This window comes from Bipolaris sorokiniana, assembly GCF_000338995.1.
Source record: "Bipolaris sorokiniana ND90Pr unplaced genomic scaffold COCSAscaffold_1, whole genome shotgun sequence".
NCBI lineage: Eukaryota > Fungi > Ascomycota > Dothideomycetes > Pleosporales > Pleosporaceae > Bipolaris > Bipolaris sorokiniana.
The window spans coordinates 1,718,123-1,741,029 of NW_006911895.1; the positions used below are offsets into that span (position 1 = coordinate 1,718,123).

A 22,907-nucleotide genomic window follows, 5' to 3' on the forward strand; every position below is an offset into this window, starting at 1 on the left:
TCCTCCCCAATCGCCACCTTGGTTTCGGTATTGAATGTAGTTTCCAATCTCAAAAATGGCAATTTCACTCGGCAACAGCAATGTCACGCGACTAGGATCCCACTTTCACTGTGAGTTAGAGAATACAAACAACCATGTAATCAGTTGATCACCACAGCAATTGTTTACAAAACATCGGTCTCGCCATTTCTAGAAAAATCGCATACACGTAAACACGGTAACAATCTAAAAAGGCCAAAAAGAAGAGCGAGATAAAGCACATCAGCAAGCCGAACATATCTTAGGATAACCCAACTCAAAAAGACATGAATTCTAATGTTTCTCAAAGCAGCATGCCTGCGACTATGTTTCCCTCGCGTAAGATATTCCCACCACCAAAGAAACGAACAAGAGGCAGAAACGGAGAACGATCCAGAAGACTCAAATCAAAGAGGATAGCGAGTGCTTCTTCAAAAACAATACAAACATCGACATCTCGCTCTACTCTCAGCCTGGAAGAGATGAACCGTGCCCTAGCCCTAGCAAATATCACCACCAACTACCAGCGGCCAGATAAAGACTTAATAGAAGCCATGAGAAATAAACAAAGAGGCACATCCGCTGACCCCACCAACCGTATTCTGTCTCCAAATACTACGCAGTCACTCACGCTGACTGAAGAAAACATCACACCAGTTACTGGTTCTTCCGCACCCACACCCCTCACATCGCACAATACCTTCGACCCTTCCAAACAGCCAAAAAAACCATCAGATTGGGAGGCGCAAGCCAAAAGAGTAATCGAGCGAGAAGGCCACAGCTTAGACAGAGATTGGTCACGCATCAGTTGGAAGCAAAAAGCCAGCAATATCGTGCGGCTCAAGCTGCTGAAAGATGATGGCTACGACATTAGTCCACTGACGAAAAAAGGTGTCACCGCGGATGAAATCATCGACGCACTACTCGCACATATCCAGGCCAGAAGGGGGAGCCAGTCAGGTATCTACATCTCTTCCTATCCCGGAACAGTCACACAGTCAGAAACAAACGATGGTGCAGAGATAGATAAAAGAAGCACATGCCGACCAGACACAAATGTCCCCCTCCCTCAAATCTCAGACACCACATATCGTCCAAATAATAACACCCTAACTCCCCATCTCGCCCAGCAAACCCTCCTACCTCAAAAACGAAAGCACAAACACGATCACACCAACCACATCGACCACCCCCGCAAAAAACGCCGCTTCCACTCCCCCCACCACATCACCCGCACCTTCCAAACCTCAGCCCTACAAGCCCTCAAACGCCAGATCCGCCGCTCACTCTTCACCTCGTCCCGTAGATCCCGATCCCAGTTCTACACCACAACTTCACCGGCTACGGGATCTCACATCCCGATTCTCAACTTAACGCCGCGGCCTGCACCGCCGGCATCCCGTATCATCTTCACGCCGCAGGACCCTGGGAGACGGCCATCAGGGGCGGATGCGTATATCACGTCTGCGGTGTTTGAGCTGCTGGGACGGGAAGTAGAGTGGTTAGGACGCAGTGCGGATAAGGGGTGTTGGGTTTGTGATCCCGACGCAGAAGAAGGGGATGCGGGGATGATGGGAGATGAGGAGCGGGTTAGATATGGGATTAGGTTATTAGTTAAGAGCAGGGAAGGTGATGCGGTGCTTGAGGGGGAGTCGCGGGCTCTGGGCGCTTTGCTACGGCATTTGCGGGATGGTGGGTTGATGCATTTGGGGCGGTGGAGGGTGAGTGATGTATGTGAGAATGCGGAAGGGGTGAGGGATATGGAGATGAAGGTTGTGAAGAATGAGTGTTTTCCTTTTCATCTTAGTCCTGCTGCGAGTGGGGTGTTGGGGAAGATTGCTGCGATGCTTGAGAAAGGGCAGGATAGAGGGGGCGAGGAGGTGCATGTTGGGGTCGTACGGCAGAGGGCGAGGTTTAGTGTTAGTTGAGAGTTGAAGGTGGAAATATGTGAAGAGCATGGTCGAGCAAGGTTCTGGATGAAAGCGTTGTCGTTACATTAGCAATACACAAATTCAAATCTGGAAGTGGAATATCACTGCAAGTATCTTAACAGTTTGCGTGGCTGACGATCCTACTACCAGACAATACATTGTATCTTCGATTATTCTCAGCTTAAATCGATACCAACTTTTCTGTTCATCCGAGGCTATGAAATTAATAATCAAACTCTTATGTTGGCTAGCTTAAAAACGGACATTGATGCTAATGATGTCACTGTTACCTAAACTTGCGTCCGGTGATGGGGGTTAAAAGTCAGCACGCGAGCTTGCCGTATGATTCAAGAATTTGCAAATGGAAAGATAGAATAGCATATGTAATCCGCTTTCTAGACACTAAATCCAACCGTATAGCACACAACATAGAGGTATCGATCCCACTGTGAAGGCAATCCTTGTCTCCAAACTATCCATACCTCACCTCACCCGTACCTTCCCTGAACCAATCATCGCTCATCAGGCCCTCTTCCGCTGTCGCATAATTGACAATCGTGCTCTTGGACGTAGTATACGCATTATACGCATCAACACCATTCTCGCTTCCCACACCCGAGCTCTTGATGCCGCCCCAGGGCGAACTCGGGTCGTTACGATGATGTGTATTGACCCAGCAGATGCCACTCTCGATGCTTTCCGATACACGGAACGCCTGTGATAAGTCCTGTGTCCAGATGGCAGCGCCCAGCCCGAATTCACTGTCGTTTGCGAGCTCGATGGCCTCGTCCTCGGTGTCAAAGCCGACGACCACGATCACGGGACCAAAAGCTTCTTCTCTCCATATACGCGTGTCAACGATCTTTGTAAATTTTCCATTGGTCAAGATGGTAGGGGGATAGAAGTAGCCGGTGGAGAAGTCAATGCCGTCGAACGATGACTCGCCCTTCATGCGCTCTCCGCCAAATACGGCCGTAGCCCCGGCTTGCTTCGCGTCGTCGACCAGCGCCTCGACGTTAGCGAGCTGTTTCCTGGAGATGAGTGGACCCATCATCGACTCAACGTTTTTGGGTGACCCCATCCTTTTTTCGATACTCTGTGCCTTGGCCTTGAGCTTTGCTACAACCTCATCAAGAATGCTGTTTTGTACAATGATTCGAGTTGCTGCTACACATGTTTGGCCGCTGGCGATGAAGCTAGCAAACGCTACACCGTTGACTGCTAAATCTAAATGTGCCTTCTCAAAGATGATCAGAGGTGCTTTGCCGCCGAGTTCGGCAGTATAGTGTGCAAGGTTTCCTCCTGCGATAGCTCCTATGGCGCGTCCTGCGGGCGTGCCTCCTGTCACATCAACCTTTTTGATCAACGGATGCTGGACTAGAGCTTTGCCTGTTGTGATACCATCGCCAGGCAGTACGTTGAATACACCGTCCGGCAAACCGGCTTCCTTCATAAGTTTTCCCAACTCAACACTTGTGAGCGGAGTCAACTCGCTTGGTTTCAAGACGATACAGTTTCCAGCCGCCAGTGCAGGCGCTATCTTTTTGACAGCAATCAGCATTGGATGGTTGAACGGCGTAATTTGCGCAACCACTCCGAGAGGCTTTCTATCAATCCAGTTGTGGAGTTTACCAACGGTGGGCAACACAGAGCGCTCCTCAGTCCGTATGAGGGCAGCATAGTATTTGAACCATTTGGTAAGGGTCGGAACTTGAGCGTTCATTTCGCGGATAGCGCGCCCGGTTTGCCGGACCTCTAGTTGAATCAATCGCGGGAGGTTCTCCGTCAGCAGTGTGGCGATGCGGTCTAGAATGTCTGCGCGGACATGACGCGGGGCTTTCGACCACACTCCAGATTTGAAGACTCGATGAGCAGTTTTGACAACATCATCAACATTGGCTGCAGATGCCGCATGGCAGTGTGCAAATATCTCGCCAGTCGCTGGATCTTCAATGGGCAGCCTGTGGTGTTGTTAGCGATTATGATCAGTCTTCACTGTGCCTCGTTAACTGACTGCTCTGCTCCACCCTCTGCCTCTTTGCCCCCCACCCACATCATGTACGTGTCTATTCCTTTGTCGGTCATATTTCTGAAAAGTCGAGTTGAAACCCAAGAAAAAAGCAATGAACATCAGCGACGAAATATCTGTCGCAATGATAACGGAGTTGCCCGATGGCAAGTGGAGCATGATTAGTTAGTAGCGGGGTCAGCGATTAGCTCCGCCTTCAGTATCGTGAACGTTACTAATACCCCACAATATCGTCAATATGAGTTAAATCCAAGGCGAATTTGTCAATGTTACTCCAAACGCAGTAATTTTCCCCACGCATCATGATACGCCATCGAGTTGCATCACTTTACATGATTCAACTTCATACCAATAGCTGACTCCGCCGCACATCCATCGCGCATACTCATGAGTAATGCTCTGGTACTGCTAATTTAAAATGTTTTTTTCTTTTTTGTAGGACCCATTGCGGAAACGACTCATAATCGCTGAGCTTTGTTTAAATTTCTATACTGTCTAAGAGAAAATAAAATTAAAATCAGAGTTCCAAGCCAATTTTTATTGTCGCCAGTATAACCATAGCCGCTTCTAAAATACAGGCGAGGCTTGGTCCAGGTATCGCTCCTGAGTCCCGTAAATATGCCAACAGCGATATTGCAATAGAGAATATTGGGTATCTGTCCATGTTTGCCCCTCGCTAGCCTAAATCCAATGTACAATAAAAAATGCGAAGCCCATCCAAGAAAGATGCGGCCAGGATGCTATTTAGTTTGGGCGACACAGTCGCGTGACGAACATTACACAAGAAAAAATTATGTGAGACCCAATCATGGACTACCTGTTCAATGTCAAGTTAGTCCAAGAACGCTTTTCCCCTTCTCATTACCCCTCCTGCATTCCATTACTCTCTTAACCTCTGCCTCGCCCTCGGCTCCATGTGCAATGAGTAGCGCAATCAACACGCTTCGGTCTCGAGGTTCCAGTCCAGCTGATTTGAGAGCTACTTGTAGCGGCGTTTGTCCAGCCCTTGATTCCGAGTTGACATCCACACCGGCTTCTACTAAGTACTTTGCTATTGCCGACGCTCCAGGCGTTCGGAGAGCGAGGTGAAGGGGAGTTTCACCGTGAAAGTCGGGCGTGTCGAGTGAGTGACCCTGAGAAGCGAGGTAACGTACTGTATCGAGTTGACATCCTAATGTGGCGGCATGCACAACGGTGTAGTATGACGTTGGTGAGACGTTTTTCCGAGTGATATCTGCTCCAAACTCCGTTAGAAGAGGCAGTATCTCCGTGGACATTTCGTAGGCTGCTCTCATGAAGAAGTATCCAAACTCGGGATGTGGTGCCATTGGAGTCGCGCCTTCCCAAATGACTCTTTCTACTTCAGCAGCTGTTGCTTCTGCAGGTATGTTTGCTAGGATGCGGTCAACGGCCTCCCTCTGGCGGGGCTCCAACTCTTTTCTTTTGCCTTTTGTAACGGCTATCCGATCCGAGGTGATCTTCTTATGGATAATTGATATATCCGAGCCAGAAACAATGGACGCATATTTGGATGCGTGTCTGGATGCATAGCTCGATGCGAGCTGTAATCGGGTGCTTGCCTTTCCTGATAAGTCGGTGCACCAGCTGTACGACTTCTTCAGTCGCGATTCTGGTGCCACGAGGGTTTGAGCGGAGGAGGCGCAGTCTTCAGTATAAAAGGTACCGCGTGATGGGGTAACGGGCTCCTGCAAAGAGGGCACTACGAGACGCAACATTGACGATTGCTCAATGTTGGAATACGAGAGGGGTTGCGTATCTTCAAACGACGGGACATTGGCGAGCCATGTACCAATGCCACTGTCGTTCATGCTCGCATGGGACGAACTCTGGGCACTCGGACTCTTTCTACCATTGGGACTCTTCCTTCCGCTTCGAGGCGTTTCGCCCAGAACGGGCTCTAACGAATCTGGCCGCGGGATTACTGATCTCTTTGCTGGTTGCGTTGTTGTCGTTGGGGTTCCTTCTTTTGACACGGCTGTAATGCATGACCGGAGTAAGCGAACAGCCTGAAGTAGCGCAGAAAGCGTTTCCCGTGCTGTTTGATTAACATGAATCTCATCTGTATCTGTTCGCTTCAAGAGATCATCGCTGTGAGTGATCAGATCGCTGACATAATTCTGGAGCAGAGCGTCCAGAGTATCCTGCTGACCGAATCTGTGGGTCGTAAGCAACCTTGGCATTGGAAACTCTCACAGGGAATGGCAGCACTTACAGGGCGAGATAGTCCAGAGACAGCTCCAGGATGACTTTTGAGGCGTCCAGATCGTGACGAAGGTTAACCAAAGGCCCGTCTCGAAGGTCCTGCCAATCCTCCCTTGGGTTTGCACTACAAGAGAGTTTGAGAAAGGCCTTTTGAAGGCGATCACTGGTGTCGTCGCAAGAATCAATGACGCGTGTTACTGCGTCAATAAGAGATTGGGGCAGGCCAGCGGCCTTTGTCGAAAAGTCATCCTGGGCAACGCCTAGGCCCGTTTTGATAATGATCAGATTGGTATTGATGGCATTGAGATCATGTCTGGCATCGCGGACTTTGCGCGCAAAACTGCTGATGTCCGGGATGATCTGAATCGGATATTAGCGTGAGGGGTGGGATGATGAATATGCAAAGCAGTTCTAACCTGGGCGATCGATGTCCCTAGCGCTGCGCATCGAGCGGCGACCGTACTCGGGCGCGCCATTAACTCGCGGTGCTGTGGCGAGGCTGCAAGTGCGGTAGACAAGGCACCGAGGGATTGCTGGTGCAGCCGGAGAGACTTTTTTTTTGGAAGAGTGGCAGCAGGCGCTGCTATGAGTTGGGAAGACTTGGTCGAGGCGGAGGGCTTGTCACATTGTGCAGCAACGGCGTACGGCACGGATCCCAGGCTTTTGCGTGCCCGCCGGATACTCGGTGGCCTAAGGTGGGCTCGGAGGCGAGGGGAAAGGAGAGGGGAGAGAGGTGTGACGGCGAAGTGGCTCAGCCCAGTGTTTATCAAAGACGTTGCGGCGCTGGGCGGTCGGGGTGAGCGTCACACACACAAGCTGGGGGGTGTTGCTTTTTTCCTCGCAGCGCAAGTGTTACAGTGACAGTCACTAAGGCAACACGCAGGCATCGACGGATGCATGTCGTGTGAGCCTTGGGCCGTCGCCAAACCACCAACGGCGGCGACTGTCGTGGGCTGCCCGTCCATGTCGGCGGAGAAGGGAAAAGGGGATTTGTCGCCAAATCAGGCTTAGCGCAACGGGAAGCGCACAGGGCATCCCTGCAGGGGAAATGACGCCAAGGCCTCCCGACGGCCCCCGTGTATGCGATCTCGGTGCGATTGCGACCAAATTCATTAATCTGCCATTATCTATCCTGCTGCTCCCTGTCTCCCTGTCCCCGTCCTCTCAGTCAACAATCCCCGATGGCAAAAAGGAAACATAGTCGACGGGTGCTGCCTCGGCCCCGTTTGCCTGTCCAGTGATGCGCACCTCCTCTCCCCGCTCCACCCACACGTTCCGGAACGTGATCCTCGTCGCTGAGTGCCCATCGAGATACGCGGATGGCTCGTGGCCCAGCTTGTCCTCCAGGTCGCCCGTCCACGATCCTACGGTCCGGTTCCCCAGACTGAGCTGATACTTCGCCCTGCCGCCAATCACGTCCCAGTAGTTAACCGCCACATTGTACCTCCCGCTCGCGAATGGCACCTTGGCTTTCGCTACACCAGTCGTCCCACTCGATGCCGTTACAATGCCTTTGAATCCAGACGCCGTCTCAAATGGCTTCACTGCGACCGCTTTGTAATTCTGCAGCGTCATGCTCTCTGCCTCAATCCGGTACGGGTGATTGCCCACTCGCTTGGCCTCGTCTGGTATCCGCGACAGATTGAAGTAAAATTGGTTGATGGCGTCGCGCCATACGAGCGCATGTCCAGCTTGATACGTCTGTCTGAACAAGACTTGCTCGAACCGCTCCTTGTCAATCTTACCCTCCAGAGACTCCCATTGGCGGACAAACTCCTGCGCCGTCTGCGCTCCCTCATAATGCGCATCGTAGAAGTGCTGAATAACCGTCTTATTGGACTTTAACCGATGCGTATATGGCACATGGTGGAACCAAAGCAAAAGATTATCCGGAGTCAGCTCAATGTTTTCCCATATCCGTGCAATCTCGGGCGGGTACTGTCCGGCATTCTTAGTACCATTTCGCACTGTGCGGTCCATGCCAATACCCAAGCCGTCAGCGCGCGTCCATTGACCCCAGCCGTTGCCATCTTGAGAAGCTGGGTTGGGCCCGTAATGGGTGTAGAGAATATCCGTCAGTGTCTGGATACCAAGGTTGCCACTGTAGTTCTCGTATGCGGGCCATGACTTCATAGACATGTCTGTGACGGTATCAAGAACGGCCTGGTCGAATCCAAACGTCAAACGAATCCAGTCCTGGAGAATCGTCTCCGAGCTACTGGACGCATCCCAGGCTAGCCGTCCAAAGGCATACAAATTCGACATGGCAAGATGGCTTCCCAGCCATGTCGTGTTGGAACCAACGCCAGAGACGCCAGCATATCCACCTATTGGTCGTTTGAAACGCTTTCCATTGACAATGTCCTTGACTCTTGATTCGGTGTTTTCGGCCCTCATGTCGAAGTCTAGAATTTCCTTCCATTGCGGTGCAAGATATACCAAGTGGCAGTTTTGGCCCAGGTACTCGGGTGTTATCTGGAGCTCAATGGCTGTGCTAGTGTGACGCAGGGATGCAAACAATGGGGATGGCGGCTCGCGGACTTGGAAGTCGATAGGCCCAAATTTGATCTGCACGACGACATTCTCATCAAACTTTCCGTCGAGATGCTGGAAGAACTCGAGTTGTGCATTTGCCCGGTCCGCGTACCAATTTGCAGGATTGAGTTTGTGGTCGTATACAAAAGCGCGGAACATGACTACTCCACTATGAGGCTTCAAAGCCCTTGCAAACATGTTCGCTCCATCTGTCAGAGTGCGGTTGTACGTCAGCGGTCCAGGTTGGCCCTCGCTATTCGCTTTTACCAAGTAGCCTGCCATGTCTGGGACCTTTGAGTAAATCTTATTAGTGATGTTCATCCACCAGGCATCGACCCTGGGGTCGAGTGGGTCGAAAGTGCCCAGGGATTGCTGAGGAGATGCAAAGTTGAGTGAAATACCAATCTGCACTCCATATGGCCTCATAGCATCTGCAATCCTGCCGAGACCGGCTACGTTGCGATCGTTGAGTAGAGCAGCATTTGCGTTGACGTTGTTGATAATGGCGCCGTTTACGCGAATGGACGCCAGTAGTCGGGCGTATTCAGCGATACGAGTAGTGTTGTCGACTACATAACCGTTCCGGAAGAAGATTGATGGGCCAGCATAGCCCCGCTCAATACTGCCATCAAGATTGTCCCATTCGTTAACCCATCGAATCGGCGCTTGAGGGTTGTACACTTTGGATCCGAATGTAATCTTATTCTGTGCGAGCTGTGAGAGGTATTCGAATGCGCCGTACAAAGCACCGCGCTCGTTCTGGCCGATGATGATGACTTTTCCTGGGTTTATACTGAGGTAAAATCCATCATCTTCCAGATCCTTAGACTCGCCAATATTCCCGTATGCCTTGCTATAAGCTTCGGTAGTTCCGACGATGATGGCTGACTGATCCTGGCTGGCGGTCGTGCTCACTTTGAGTTGTTTGCTGGTGGTGCCTAGTACACCTCTTTGAAGTTCTTGACCGGCTGTATACACGGGACTGATCCGTGTGCTATTCAGTGCGATGATTGTTGATGGTACCGATTGAGCGGATGCTCCATTTGGGATCCGAGCATATCGTAGCCAGCCCTGGGAGCCGTCCTCAGCGAGGGCTCCACCGATGGCCCAAAGTAACGTTGTGAATAACAATCGCATAGCCACGTTCCAAGTGTCGCAAAGAGCCTTCGAGGTCCATACCGCCTCATTGCAAGCAATTTATACTCTGCCAAAATCTTCAGTTCCAATAAACATGGATACGTCAGTAGTCTGATTAGGGTAGTATCTATCGCGACAATTCGAACCGAGTGTCTGAGATCGAATAGAAAAAGCCGTATTTCAGGCTAAAAGCTGGTCAGCAAGTTAGGGTCATTTCCGGCTTTGTAAAGTGTGCGGAGGGGTCAATTACACTTCAGTGGAGGAATTGTGGAGAAATAACGCGGGGAAAATAAATGATCAGCGTCTCGTACTGTCTCATGACCAAAGTGGCAATTTTTGAACACCGCACATTTCACTGTCCAGAGGCGTGCATTCAAGGCTTGCGAGATGTTAGTTTTCGTGGAAAATTTCGTCGACGGCACAGAGGTGATGATGACAGTGTTTGATGCAATATAGTGCGGTGGCATGGACGACAAGGAAAGAGGTGGTAACACCGTGAGTTCGAGAGGAAGGCGCAACACAACCACCGACTTCGGATATCGTTTAAACTACCACGACCTGCGAGCAACACATTATCTATCTTAGCAATTCTTTGAGCTTTACTGCCTACATAGTCACAATGCAATTTTTTTTCTCCTCAAGGAGCACTCGGACCATGTCGCGACTTACCTTTCATCCCACTGACAAGCACTGAACTTTGATTGATAAACGACTTGTACAAACAATGAATATAGGCAGAAATATATGAGTTCAAATCTTGATCCGGTATAGTGATCGGAGCCACATCACGTGTTAGTGTACCCCACGAGTTCGAAAGAAGACAGCATACCGATTCTATTCTTTGTATACGGACCCCTGTTCAAGATTAGGGTGATAGGCTGCTAAGTCTATAGCGTGATGTGCGTCAATTTGGATGCTGACTTGGTATTTGTGTAGATTCATACAAAGCTCCTATGTCCGGGGCTTCCCGTTGTGGAAGTCACTGGCGGCAACATAAAGTTTGGCAACAAAGACATCAAGAAACGCACGATGCTCACCTCTATCGCCCTCGCGGAGCATCAAATTAGAACATGTCAGATCGCAATGCCCGAGAACCTTGTTCAATTAAGGAGATCGTATGTTTATCATACAGCAACTGCAGTCTCCAATGAGCCGTCCGTAACATAAGCGCCAAGGCTGATAACAAACTTTGTCGAGACGTGACTGCTCGACCACAAAATATAATGGAAATCCGAGAGACGGATGATTGGGTTAGTGAGTTAAAGAAAATATTCAATCCACTAGGTTCGACAGGGTATTCACCAAAGATACAAGTGAGTACTGATAGGTGCTCAGATACTGGAACAGCAGCATACTATTACAATCCAGCAACTACCACAGCAAAGCGATATCTCTATTCCGAATCAAAAAATCTAGGTAGATTTGATTCGAGGTGGCTGGAGGGATTGATGTGAAGGACTCTCAATGATTCGATTGTTGCCAGTGGTCACGGGGAACCAGCAGCGTCTTCCCTAGAGTCTCACAGGGTTTGCTAGGCCGACTCAACCTCTTGAATGATTTCCCAGGCCGACCTCTTCGCAATGTGTCGTCAGGATGAGAGGTCGATACGGCTACTCCCGTACCGCTGTCATCTTCGGATAACGCCCACATGGCAGCGAACTCAATAATAAGCTTTCTTGTAAAGCGCGAATACGAAGGCTTGATGATAACTATTGATAAACATCTAGTTTTCGCTGCGAGGTCTTGTCTTATTGCGACCCGGCATGGAGCAAACCTGTAGACTCGGGGCAAATGACTCGTTTTCCGTACTTACCAACAGATGACTTCCCTTCCAGACAGGGACTCTGCACGATTTTCTGGCCGTACATTCGAAGGTAATGCTGCTTGAAGGCGACTATTGGAACAAAGACAACGATAAGTCGATGTATAGATGCATTTCCTACGGGAAACTGACGAGCGAAAAACAAACTCGCATCCAAAACCCATCTCCCCGGTCCTTGGGTAGCCAAGAGCTGTGGTTTTACCAAGCTCTCCTTCGCATACCCAATATCCACATACATGTATAGAAGACAAGGATTATTTTATTTGGGTAGAAGGCACCGCAGTGCGGGTATTATATGTGGTACGGGACGACCGTTCAGCCGTAGATGTAATATGCTGACACGAAGATGCAATCGAATCGAGCCATGTCTAGGCCTGGCAAGGCAGGTATAGATGTCAATCTGCTCACAGGCATATTAGGCGCGCAATAGGCCCCAGCCAGACCGAGGATACCCAGAAAAATCATGCAGTCCCGGCCTCTCAATTCTGCGAGGTTGCATCCCAGATACGGGCCAGCGCCGCGGATGTGGAGGATCTGTGTGCGACCTCGTGTTGGACTTTTTTTTCGACCTGCCCTTTTGGGTGCGCCGTTTATCTGCCACAAATTAGTTCGTGGCTAGCGTGAGCTGTGGGCATGCGCCACCAATCGGGACAAGAGCTTGGTGGAGCTACACACAAAGGATACACAGCCATGGACGCCAAGTCGGTCCATCCAGCGACTCTCAAGTGGACCGAGTTGCGATAGGACGACACAGAAATATGCTTTCTGGTAATCCACCTAGGACGAGCTTGTTTTTGTCCCCGGCGCATCTAGCCCCGATCAGGCAGGAGATATGGTGCAGAACGTCCATCTTTTGATGTCTCTGGATTAGTCGCTACTGCATTGCTCACGGAATGATAGCATCGTCACTTCAGGTACCGGTCCTGAAAAAAACGTGGCCCGCTGCCCGGATGGCAACATGCCCTGCAGCAGGGGTCTCGGGCTCAGCTCTTTGTACAAATAGTTTGGAGGTCCTGCATGGCCTTCGTCTGGTCATCGACCTCGTCCAATTGAGCTTTTACGAAGCTGGTCGCATACACAATGGCTCGTTACCTCAGTGTTGCCGCAGCATTGGCTGCTACTGGCGCGTGCGCGTTTACACCCGAGTGCGTCTTTTTTTTTTACACAGCTACATTCTCCTAATCATAGAATGCTAATAAACCTATAGGTTGCTTCTTAGCACCGTACGCCGCGCTGCCGCTGATCCCAGTCCAGATGGCTCAGTCGCGCTGTTCTCGTACACGCAATATTCATTCGAGAAACATGCGCGTACGGCTGGCATGAACCTCATCGATCTCAAGACTGGTGAGGTCACCAAGTCGGGCCTCGACCCCAGCGAGGTCAACGAAGTGGCCTGGATTCCTGGTACCGAGACAGGCATTATCTACATCAATGGCACCAACGAGGAAATCCCAGGTGGTGTCACCCTGTGGATTGGCGACATCAAGAACCCAACCGCCAGCACTCTTGTTGCTTCTCTGGATGCACCATACTCTGGCTTGAAGGTCGCCAACACCTCTACTGGTGACTTGCACTTCTTGGTCAACAGCATGGCCTACCCCAATGGCACTGCAGTCAACCCCGAGACCGAAGTCAAGCCAGCCTCAACTGCCCGTTACTATTCGGATATCTATGTCCGCCACTGGGATACCTGGCTAACCAAGAACCGCTACCAGCTCTTTGCTGGTGCCCTTTCCAAGAATAACAGCTATGCTCTCTCTGGCGCTGGCATGCGCAACGTCCAAAGTGGTGTCAAATTCACCACTACTCAGCCTGAGACTCCCGTCCAACCTTTTGGTGACTCGAGCGATTATGACATCAGTCCCGATGGCTCTATGTATGCTTTCATTAGCAAGGCTCCTCAGCTCAACAAGGCCAACTACACCGCATCCTACCTATACGTCGGTGCCTTTGCCTCTAACGAAGCTCCCGTTGCTCTCAACGGCCCTGACTCTGAAGCCTTCAAGGCTGGACACCAGGGTGCTTCTGGTCTGCCGTCCTTCTCCGGTGACAGCTGCAAGCTTGCATATGTCCAACAAGACGAGGACTACTATGAGTCGGACAGGTTCAAGCTGTACACCTACGACGTTGCTGTCGAGGGCCAAGGCGTGGCTGCTAGCAACTGGAAGAGCTTGAGCGAGGGTTTTGACCGCTGGGTGCAAGGACCCATTACTTGGGCCCACGACGACTCTTCAATCTACGTCACTGCTGATGACTATGCCCGCAACAAGATCTTCAACTTCCCGATCACTGCAGATGAGAAGTTTGTTCCTGAGCCCATGACTGGAAACACTTCCGTTTCGGCGTTTGCTCTGCTTCCTGATGGTTCGCTGTTCGTTGCAGCCACCGCCATCTGGACTCCCAATGAATGGTACATTCTCGCCGATGGTAACAAAAAGACGCTTCTCGACGCTTCCCAGGTCGACCCCAACCTGGCCGGTCTCAGTTCCAAGACTGTCTCCGAGATTTTCTTCAACGGCTCCAACCCCGAGCTCAAGCAGCAACTCCAGGCTTATGTCGTCAAGCCCACCTTCTATCAAGAGAACGTTACTTACCCCCTCGCTTTCCTGATCCATGGTGGTCCTCAGGGCAACTGGGGCAACAGCTGGTCAAACCGCTGGAACCCGCAGGTTTGGGCCGACCAAGGCTACATCGTTGTCGCACCTAACCCAACTGGCTCTACAAGTTTCGGACAGTACCTCACCGACTCCATCCAGGGCGAGTGGGGCAGCTGGCCATACGAAGACCTAGTCAATGCCTGGAACTACATCAACTCCACCATGACCTGGATCGACACCAAGAACGGTATCGCTGCCGGTGCCTCATACGGTGGATACATGACCAACTGGATCCAGTCCAATGATCTCGGCAACGAGTTCAAGGCCCTCGTCACCCACGACGGTATCTCCAATACTGAGGGAGCCTGGGCCTCCGAGGAGCTCTGGTTCATCCGCCACGACTACGCCGGCAACATCTGGGACTCACCCGCCTACCGCCAGTGGAACCCCCAGAACCACATTGCCAACTGGTCCACCCCCCAATTCGTCATCCACAACACGCTCGACTACCGTCTCCCCGAGAGCGACGGCATCAGCCTGTTCAACATCCTCCAGGCTCGCGGTATCCCCAGTCGCTTCCTCAACTTCCCCGATGAGAACCACTGGGTGCTCAAGCAGGAGAACAGCTTGGTTTGGCACACTGAGATTTTCAACTGGATCAACCACTGGTCTAAGGGTGAGCCTTTGAGCACTACCCCCATTGGCAACTAAAATGTGTTGCTAGTTGGGAATTATTCGAGTGGCAAGATAAGCTTGCTATGTAGTATTGATAAATGTCTAATGATACCTATTAAGAACCACTTTGTTCCAGTTTTGCTATCTTGTGAACAATGCGATCGTATCTTACTTGAAGAATCGGTAGAACTGTTTTGATTCACACTAGTTATATTTGTGTCATCTGCATCGTTGATATCTGGACAGTCCACCACACGCAAACCTCACCGTCTCTCTAATCCCAGAAACAAGCCCTTTACCACCAACACTTCCATCAACACCTTCACTACATCCTAGCCGCCCCCCTCAATCCGCATCTCAGCCCACCACTAAGCGCCGCACCCGCCACCCAAGCACCTGGGTATCCGCCGGGAAAGCAAGACATACCCCCTTGTATTCCTGAAGCAAAAGCCCATGTATATCCGTGCTTGTCCTCAAGCACCCGCCCTCGGTGCATCCCGCTTACCCTTGGTTAACCGCTCTTCTTTTTTCATTTCTGGGCGGAGGAGCTTGGCGGGGCGGAACGGGGATTGATTATTAGCTAGGGGAGGGGTTGTGTTATGTAAGTAGATATGGGTGGGCTTCGATCAAGGTGCTGGAATCGATGGGGGCGGTAAGATGGCGGCTGGAGGCGATGGGATCATAAGATAATCATGTTGGTGTTGGCTGAGCAGCAACACAGGCATCAGGATCGAGAATAACTATCTGGCTTGTGTTGTTCTAGAGATGTAAGGCCAGCTCATGATAACGAGGGCATGACTCGTGGTATTCCTGGTGGTGGGTTGGAGTATGCCAAGCCTTCTGTGATGATTCTCTTGCAGCCATAGCGAGGTATAAACGGTAACGACGGGAATGCCGTTTACGCTCAAACGGCTTGAGTTTTACTGGCCTGGGCGATAAGGGTTTGTTGGGTGGGCAATGATGCTGTGGCTGGGGAGGGGGTTCCCACCTTCATCCTTCGGCCAAGCCAAATCCTGCTCATCGTGATATTGTGAGGTGAGGACCACGCCCTCATTGGGGCATGTGAGCGCGTGATATCCTCGTTTAGGAACTGCCAGATACTATTGAGAGGATCGTCCGACCAGACAGCAATCAACCAACTCTTTTGCCAAGGCCACGGGAAAGCAGCGGGTTAAGCCAGCGGTGATTCCACAGCAGAAAATATCTCCCATGATGTTGCGCTAGGTAAAGCTTCCGCCGACAAACGAAGCCTGCTCGGCCATCTTGACCTGTTCTGTCAAGCGGAGATAAGCTTGAGAAGGGTCGGCGCCGCGCCGTGCTGCACAACCCCCCCTTCTCGAAACTCAGCTGCCCAGCCATTGGATGAACCCTCTCACAGGGAATATGGATACATGGCATCAGGCCATCGAGCTGCCTGTTCGGGTATGGCCGAGTTACATTAGGATGGCAGCATGGCTGGCTCATGAAGTGCCACAAACCGAGGCGGACATGGTGGGTGGAGAGGGGCAAGACGAGCGCCCAGCGGCGCGGAAGGCTGGGCGCCATGGCTGCGCAGTGGCAAAATTTGCGTCAATAGGACACGGTAAATTGCGCTACATACTACTATGTAGTCGTCCTACATAGTAGCAGCATTGGCACTTGCTTCGACGTCTAAGTTTTCTTTTTGCTGGTCTTGGTTTTTCCTCACGGGCCGAAGCTGAAAGCTTCGCGATGACGCCCGCACTGGTAAGCTTTGGTTATCAGCGTCACACGGGAGCTGTAGCACAGCGCGCGTTGTCACGATAAGAAAAGAGCTAGGGGGTCTCAGGACACACGAGCGTGAATGGCCAAACCATCTATCTTCCAGGCGTTGTATGTGGGATCGGCAGCGTCGCCAAGTTCCTAAGCACTGTATCCAAGTCGTCGCCTAGGCCGTTACACCCAGTCCCCATTGAATCTTGGCTCCAATCAACACCTATGAAAGCGGTGAAAAGCTTAACTGCGTGGTTGATTTCGGCGTTGCCCCCAATTCGCTCAAGTCACAAGCTGGTGCTGAAAGCGGCCAGCGCAGGCGAGCCTTTGGTGTTGGGTCTTGACCATGGAGCAGGTTCCCACTAGACTGGGCACCTGGACACCTGCTTGATAGAGGAACCCACAAGGAATACCAAGACCGCGCTGGGTACAAGGGCTACTATTTGCCGCTCGTTTACTACACACGAGACGGGAATTCTCGAGTATAATTGAAACCGAGTTCCCGGTGCCCTCGCAGGAAGAGTAGCATCAGCTCGCTCCTCTCATCCCCTTGTTGGAATTCGCGACAACATCTACTAATCATGGCGGCAAATGCTGGCTCCAACGACGTTGACATGGCCATGTCTCACAAGCCTGAGACTGCCAAGCCCCTCTATGAACTCGATGAGAAGCATGCCCTCTCTGAGACGCGCTCGCCTTCGTCCAACGACCACGAGTACCCAGGAGAAATCTTTGAGGCTGACTTGGAGGGCGAGGAGCCCACCGAGGAGGAACTGAAGACTCTTCCTCGTGTTTCTGGAAAGATTCCATGGACCGCCTTCACCATTGCTTTTGTCGAGCTCTGTGAGCGTTTCGGCTACTATGGTTGTCAAGTGCTGTGTATGTTGAGATTGAATCGCATTTCTTAATCTCTTTACTGACTCTCAAAAGACACAAACTTCATCCAGCAGCCTCTTCCTGTGATCGACGGTGTTGTGCAGACAACCGGTCGTGACCCCAGATCAGAGGGTCAGCCTGGAGCACTTGACATGGGCCAACGAGCCTCCTTTGGTATCGGTCAATTCAACTCTTTCTGGGCCTATACCACGCCCATCATAGGTGCCATCATCGCTGATGAGTACCTTGGTCGTTTCAACACCATCTTCGTCGCCATTGCCTTCTCAATCATCGGTCACATCCTGCTCATCATTTCCGCCATTCCCCCTGTCTTGACTAGCGGCAATGCCATTGGTCCATTCATTCTTGGTGTCATCACTCTTGGTTTTGGTACTGGAGCTTTCAAGGCCAACATCTCGCCTTTGATCGCTGAGCAATACCGCCAATCCAAGCCTCGTGTTATTATCGACCCTAAGACGGGTGCGCGTGTCATTTCGGATCCCAACATCACCGTGTCCCGTATCTTTTTGTACTTTTACATGGTAAGTTGCTAGTCAACCCAGCCAAGAAAATATCACGCCCTAACAGTTGCTCAGTTCATCAATACCGGTGCCCTCACCGGCCAAATTTCCATGGTCTACGTGGAAAAGTACGTTGGTTTCTGGTGCGCTTGGTTGCTCCCCACAATCATGTTCTGCTTGTGCCCTATCGTGCTCTGGACATGCCGCAACAAGTACCACCGTACCCCGCCCACCGGATCTGTCCTCATCCGCGCCATCAAGCTTTTGAGTCTCGCAGTCAAGGGCAAGTGGTCGATCAACCCCGTTACTACGCGCAAAAACTTCAAAGCCGACAACTTCTGGGAGGATGTTAAGCCCAGCCACCTTGGCAGCAACAAGCCAAGCTGGATGCAGTTTGATGACGCTTGGGTGGACCAAGTCGCGCGTGGAATGAGGGCCTGCTCTTGCTTCACCTGGATCCCACTTTACTGTAAGTCTTTCTTTGGGCTCAGCCCTTTTGCCAAACTCAAAAACTAATAATATGAAAAGGGCTCTCATACAACCAGATGAACAACAACCTCACCTCGCAGGCTGCTACCATGACACGTAACGGTGTCCCCAACGATGTCATCACCAACTTGAACCCCATCTCTCTCGTCATCTTCATCCCAATTGTTGATAATTTCTTGTACCCAGCCCTCCGCAAGGCTAATATCCGCTTTACACCTATCAAGCGCATGGCTCTTGGTTTCATCCTCGCTTCCTTCGCCATGGTGTCTGCAGCTGTCATTCAGCACTACATCTATCAGACCGGTCCTTGCGGCAAGTTCATGAACAGCTGCGACGACCCAGCCCCTATCAATGTCTGGGTGCAGTCTGTTCCCTACGTGCTCGTCGGTTTCTCCGAGATCTTCACTTCCATCACCGGTCTCGAATTCGCTTTCACCAAAGCCCCGAAGAACATGCGCTCCCTTGTTACGTCATACTTCCATTTCATGAGCGCCTTCTCCAATGCCATTGGCCAGGCTTTTGTGTCACTGTCTGAAGATCCTCTGCTCGTGTGGAACTACACTACCGTTGCTATCTTGGCGTTTTCCGGTGGTATTCTCTTCTGGTTCCACCAGCGCAAGACCGACAAGCAGGAAGATGCCCTCAACATGCTTCCCGACTCGACTTATGTCGGCACACAACGCAAGCGTGTTGGCGAGGTTGAGGAGGGCATTGCGGGACACAACATTGAGTCGCACGTAAGGACTTAGATTGTGTGTTGTAGTAAGGAACTTGGGATGATGAATACGCAGGTCATATATATGTACATGATACTGTGTATGGCTTTCATACGATTGAAGATACCTAATTGCTTTTGTAGTTAAGCATGAATGAGCTGAAGCTCTCAACATACTGAATCAGTTATATTCTCCTTGTTAGTCTTGACGTGTAAAGTGACTGAAGTTCAACGGAACCGTGCCAATCTGCGAAATAAGGGCGTTGCCCATATATAGTAGTAGATATGTAAAAACACTCTTATCCTTATCTAGCTCGTTCCAAAAAGGTCAAGCCAAGATGACTTGAATGAAAGTACTCAAATCTGGACTAAGCTAACTGACATTACATTGTCTTTCTCTCACTACTATTGAAATTATTGAAACATTGTAGGTTGTTTTATGTCATCCTGTATTGCCTTTGCTACGACATTACTTCCGCTAATCGATAGAGAGACCCACTCCTTGCATCTCGTCATACATTCAGGTACAACATATCTAGCTCAACTTGCTGTTGCCTGATTAGATTTTTCTAAACCCACTCGTAATGTGTGCAAAGTGATTTGAATTGGCATTGTAGAACAACATCGACAGTTTACCAACTTGATTGCCCACACTGATGAACTATAAGACACAATATCGATGCACCAAACTATAGAAACCCAGTACACCAGACATCTCTCAAAGTTTTCAGTACATCTATCTTCAAAAACCTTTAATCTTGAAGAAGAATTCAAAAATCACTGCACCCTATACTCTTTTCTCGTTCACTTCGCCTTTCAACAGCCAAATCGGAAGCCCCAAGCGGTTCTTCTTCACGCCTCACCATTCACCGCTCACCAATCTTCCATCCCACGATACAATCTTCTTTTGAGAAAAATCAGCAGCGCCAGCGAAAATATTCCCAAAACCACTCATCAAATAACCACTACACACCCCACCAGCGCCAACCCGACTAAATCACCAGCTCCAACTCAACCATATCCAAAAGAAAATGCCAAATCAACACACCCAAATCCGTAACGACAACCCCTCCTCTTCCTCCTCCTCCTCCACCACCACCACCTCCCTCCTCACACCGCATCAAAAACACCTCCTATCCCGCTACCTCCTCCACCGGCGCAACGAGACGGAAGCCATGAACACGCTCGTCGAGCTGGAGATAAGCGTGAGGCGCGAGCGCGATGAGCCAGGGGTACGGTATCTAGGGCGGTACATGGCGCGAGTGAGGATGCGGCTGGCTGGGTATCGGGAGGAGAGGAGGAGGGCTGAGGGGGAGATTGGGAGGGAGATGGAGAGGTTGAGGAGGGTGGTGGGGGAGGGGAGCGGGGTTGCGAAGATGCAGGCGGAGGAGGTGAGGAGGGTTATGGGGAGGGGGGTGGAGTGTTTGCGGTAGATGGGAGGTTTGAGAGTGGGCTTCGTGGAGGTAGTAGAGATTTATGGGGTTGTTCTTAAAAAGAGGTGGATAGAAGATTGCGTAGAGTCATTGGATGCGAGACTTTGCTGTGCGACCTTTTTCTTTCACTGGTCTTGTGTGATTTCTGGTTCACTTCTTCACTGCAGAACATCTTTTCTTTGTCAAAATCAATATACATTGGTTCCATTAAGGGTAGTCATAATAGTAGCAGACTGGCTCTGATACTTCATAACTTAGTGTACAAGGGGTATATGCGAAGGGCTGAGGGGAAATTTGGGATGAGCTATAGTACAGAATCAAAGTACATGCACGAGAAGCGCTCAAAGTACTTTTCGAAATATTAAGGAAGATAGATTTTGTCATCATTAAAGGGAGAGGACTTTGCTTTGTTGCCTTAAATCTCACTCAGCCTTGGGTCCACAAGACTTAAGCAGAGCGCTCACCAAGGCTGTTTTCTGAGTCCGGCTGTGCCTCTTCAGTGTGAGGCTGCGAGATCTCACCGAGACACCACATGCATATCTCCCTGACATGCGTTGACCCGCAACAGCAATGCGCCACATGGTCAACATATGTATTATGTAGAGTCGTTTCTTCGTTTTCGTAACATCGTAAACAGAGCCATCGGTCGAGAAAACGACTGCGAAGGCTGCACTGGCACTGGTGAACTGAAAGATCCTTTCGTTGCTTTGGTATGCCTGAGGGAAGATGATTATCGCAAAACCGGCGTTTTCTTCCTTCTGTAGTTTGGTATAATGATCGAAGGACAGGTGATGGATGGGCTACATTTGAAGCCACTGGTCCGGCAAACGTGCATGTGCCAAGATTCAAGTTTAGGAAATCGTCGACGCACTCGGGTGGGCCAAAGCTTTCTTCCTCAAGGGGTACGTCAATAAATCCCTGATCGTGATAGGGTGCAGATGTGGCAGGTGATGGGGCTTGCCATTGTGGTGTAGTGAGATTATCTTTCAGGTGGTGGGGGCTCAATATGGGTATCTCGGACGGCGAGAGGAGGATGAAACCGCTGTAGTTGGGCAGCTCATCATCTTCGCATGGCTTCTCGAAGATACTCTGGTATACACAATGGATGCGGCATTCGTTGCAAGTCGTAACTTTGCAGTTTGTGCAGGGACGAGACTCGGCGACACCGTCTATTGCTCCACATTCGACGTATTCACTGCATTCGTATGCATAGAAGAAGGACGACTTGACATGTCGTTCTCTTCGTATCCGGACACCTTTTCCGGAGCATCTCAACTTGCCGAGCAAGTTTTCTAGGCTACCAGGCTGTGGGACAAGTGTCTGGTATATCGACTTTGAGCACAACAGTAGCGCTAGTAGGTCGTCGGGGCAAAGACAAGAAAGGACGTTCTCAAGAAGACCATACTCTCGCAGAGCCACTAATAGAGGACAAGGCGGTGCTGACCCCGCGGCACTGTCGTGTCGGCTCTTCTTTCGCTTCTCGTGCATCTTGTCTGACGATCTCTGGCGCTTCAGTAGTTTTGAGGGCGTTGTCTCACCACACTCCCCATTTTGGGATTCGCAAGACAGTGTAGGCCCATTTACGAGCATCTGACTGTCTATTGATCGAGGGGCCATAATGATCTTGAAGCTCCTGGAAAGTGATAAGCAGGGGTATATGCAGTATAAAAGGGTAGTGCAAGGCCATCACGGACCATGCAGTTCATGATGACAAACCACACTACTGGACATAGACTGGGGATTTGATCATTTGGTAGAATGCTCCCGGACTAACGTACTTCACTTTGATGTCGAAACGTATATGCAGCTTCCCGCGCCTCGATAAGCGCTTAAAAGCTGGTCGACTCCAGGCCGGGGTCCATGTTATTGTCGTCACGTTTTGCCGGTTTGTCGGGTGTTTCAGAAAAAAAGACGCGATAGAGGCAGTCTCCTGCTGAAGTATAGACGTGATGGTTTGACAGGTTTGTCGGCGCGTAGTGAGGTGTCAGTAGTGTCAAAAACGGTATTACAACAGTGTTGTTGTGGGGACAAAATTCGAAAATCATCGGACCGCAAAGTGTGCCGGAATGAAACGGAACTTCGTTCCGACGACTTCCGAGCGCCAAATCAGCCCTGATGACATAATCGCACCTCGGTCACTCCCGCCGTTCACCCGTTACAAAACAAGAAAATCTC

At 50.7% G+C, this 22,907-nt stretch overlaps 7 protein-coding genes across 7 annotated transcripts; 3 read left to right on the forward strand and 4 right to left on the reverse strand.

Annotated features, from left to right (window-relative positions):
* Positions 1 to 305: 305 nt before the first annotated feature.
* COCSADRAFT_341597 (uncharacterized protein) lies at positions 306 to 1,946 on the forward strand (the record flags this gene model as incomplete). The annotated part of the gene is made up of 1 exon (XM_007696676.1): positions 306 to 1,946. One exon carries the CDS (start codon positions 306 to 308, stop codon positions 1,944 to 1,946), a length of 1,641 nt encoding a protein of 546 aa, XP_007694866.1.
* Positions 1,947 to 2,306: 360 nt separating this feature from the next.
* COCSADRAFT_106262 (uncharacterized protein) lies at positions 2,307 to 4,124 on the reverse strand. Its single transcript, XM_007696677.1, has 2 exons — positions 3,964 to 4,124; positions 2,307 to 3,910 (listed from the first exon to the last, which is right to left on the reverse strand). Exons 1-2 carry the CDS (start codon positions 4,032 to 4,034, stop codon positions 2,422 to 2,424), a joined length of 1,560 nt encoding a protein of 519 aa, XP_007694867.1. The 5' UTR covers positions 4,035 to 4,124; the 3' UTR covers positions 2,307 to 2,421.
* A 301-nt stretch (positions 4,125 to 4,425) lies between these two features.
* Positions 4,426 to 6,807, reverse strand: COCSADRAFT_131510 (uncharacterized protein). The gene is made up of 3 exons (XM_007696678.1): positions 6,618 to 6,807; positions 6,212 to 6,561; positions 4,426 to 6,153 (listed from the first exon to the last, which is right to left on the reverse strand). Exons 1-3 carry the CDS (start codon positions 6,675 to 6,677, stop codon positions 4,806 to 4,808), a joined length of 1,758 nt encoding a protein of 585 aa, XP_007694868.1. The 5' UTR covers positions 6,678 to 6,807; the 3' UTR covers positions 4,426 to 4,805.
* Positions 6,808 to 7,280: 473 nt separating this feature from the next.
* On the reverse strand, positions 7,281 to 9,994 carry COCSADRAFT_211598 (glycoside hydrolase family 67 protein). Its single transcript, XM_007696679.1, has one exon. It carries the CDS (start codon positions 9,871 to 9,873, stop codon positions 7,366 to 7,368), a length of 2,508 nt encoding a protein of 835 aa, XP_007694869.1. The 5' UTR covers positions 9,874 to 9,994; the 3' UTR covers positions 7,281 to 7,365.
* Positions 9,995 to 12,606: 2,612 nt separating this feature from the next.
* COCSADRAFT_32274 (uncharacterized protein) lies at positions 12,607 to 15,092 on the forward strand. The gene is made up of 2 exons (XM_007696057.1): positions 12,607 to 12,840; positions 12,903 to 15,092. Exons 1-2 carry the CDS (start codon positions 12,776 to 12,778, stop codon positions 15,001 to 15,003), a joined length of 2,166 nt encoding a protein of 721 aa, XP_007694247.1. The 5' UTR covers positions 12,607 to 12,775; the 3' UTR covers positions 15,004 to 15,092.
* Positions 15,093 to 16,973: 1,881 nt separating this feature from the next.
* Positions 16,974 to 19,409, forward strand: COCSADRAFT_211619 (uncharacterized protein). Its single transcript, XM_007696680.1, has 4 exons — positions 16,974 to 17,577; positions 17,629 to 18,116; positions 18,171 to 18,564; positions 18,624 to 19,409. Exons 1-4 carry the CDS (start codon positions 17,280 to 17,282, stop codon positions 19,331 to 19,333), a joined length of 1,890 nt encoding a protein of 629 aa, XP_007694870.1. The 5' UTR covers positions 16,974 to 17,279; the 3' UTR covers positions 19,334 to 19,409.
* A 1,506-nt stretch (positions 19,410 to 20,915) lies between these two features.
* COCSADRAFT_32276 (uncharacterized protein) lies at positions 20,916 to 22,736 on the reverse strand. Its single transcript, XM_007696058.1, has 2 exons — positions 22,511 to 22,736; positions 20,916 to 22,365 (listed from the first exon to the last, which is right to left on the reverse strand). Exon 2 carries the CDS (start codon positions 22,347 to 22,349, stop codon positions 21,180 to 21,182), a length of 1,170 nt encoding a protein of 389 aa, XP_007694248.1. The 5' UTR covers positions 22,350 to 22,365; positions 22,511 to 22,736; the 3' UTR covers positions 20,916 to 21,179.
* Positions 22,737 to 22,907: the final 171 nt, after the last annotated feature.

Bases quoted from the DNA above. Each gene is read 5' to 3' on its own strand.
- COCSADRAFT_32276 (XM_007696058.1), bottom strand. From the start codon at position 22,349: ATGGCCCCTCGATCAATAGACAGTCAGATGCTCGTAAATGGGCCTACA.
- COCSADRAFT_32274 (XM_007696057.1), top strand. From the start codon at position 12,776: ATGGCTCGTTACCTCAGTGTTGCCGCAGCATTGGCTGCTACTGGCGCG. The intron at 12,841-12,902 runs GTGCGTCTTTTT...ATAAACCTATAG, and splicing joins GCGTGCGCGTTTACACCCGA to GTTGCTTCTTAGCACCGTAC.
- COCSADRAFT_106262 (XM_007696677.1), bottom strand. From the start codon at position 4,034: ATGACCGACAAAGGAATAGACACGTACATGATGTGGGTGGGGGGCAAA. The intron at 3,911-3,963 runs GTCAGTTAACGA...ACAACACCACAG, and splicing joins GCAGAGGGTGGAGCAGAGCA to GCTGCCCATTGAAGATCCAG.
- COCSADRAFT_211598 (XM_007696679.1), bottom strand. From the start codon at position 9,873: ATGCGATTGTTATTCACAACGTTACTTTGGGCCATCGGTGGAGCCCTC.
- COCSADRAFT_131510 (XM_007696678.1), bottom strand. From the start codon at position 6,677: ATGGCGCGCCCGAGTACGGTCGCCGCTCGATGCGCAGCGCTAGGGACA. The intron at 6,562-6,617 runs GTTAGAACTGCT...TATCCGATTCAG, and splicing joins TAGGGACATCGATCGCCCAG to ATCATCCCGGACATCAGCAG. The intron at 6,154-6,211 runs GTAAGTGCTGCC...TACGACCCACAG, and splicing joins TCTCTGGACTATCTCGCCCT to ATTCGGTCAGCAGGATACTC.
- COCSADRAFT_211619 (XM_007696680.1), top strand. From the start codon at position 17,280: ATGGCGGCAAATGCTGGCTCCAACGACGTTGACATGGCCATGTCTCAC. The intron at 17,578-17,628 runs GTATGTTGAGAT...GACTCTCAAAAG, and splicing joins CTATGGTTGTCAAGTGCTGT to ACACAAACTTCATCCAGCAG. The intron at 18,565-18,623 runs GTAAGTCTTTCT...TAATATGAAAAG, and splicing joins CACCTGGATCCCACTTTACT to GGCTCTCATACAACCAGATG.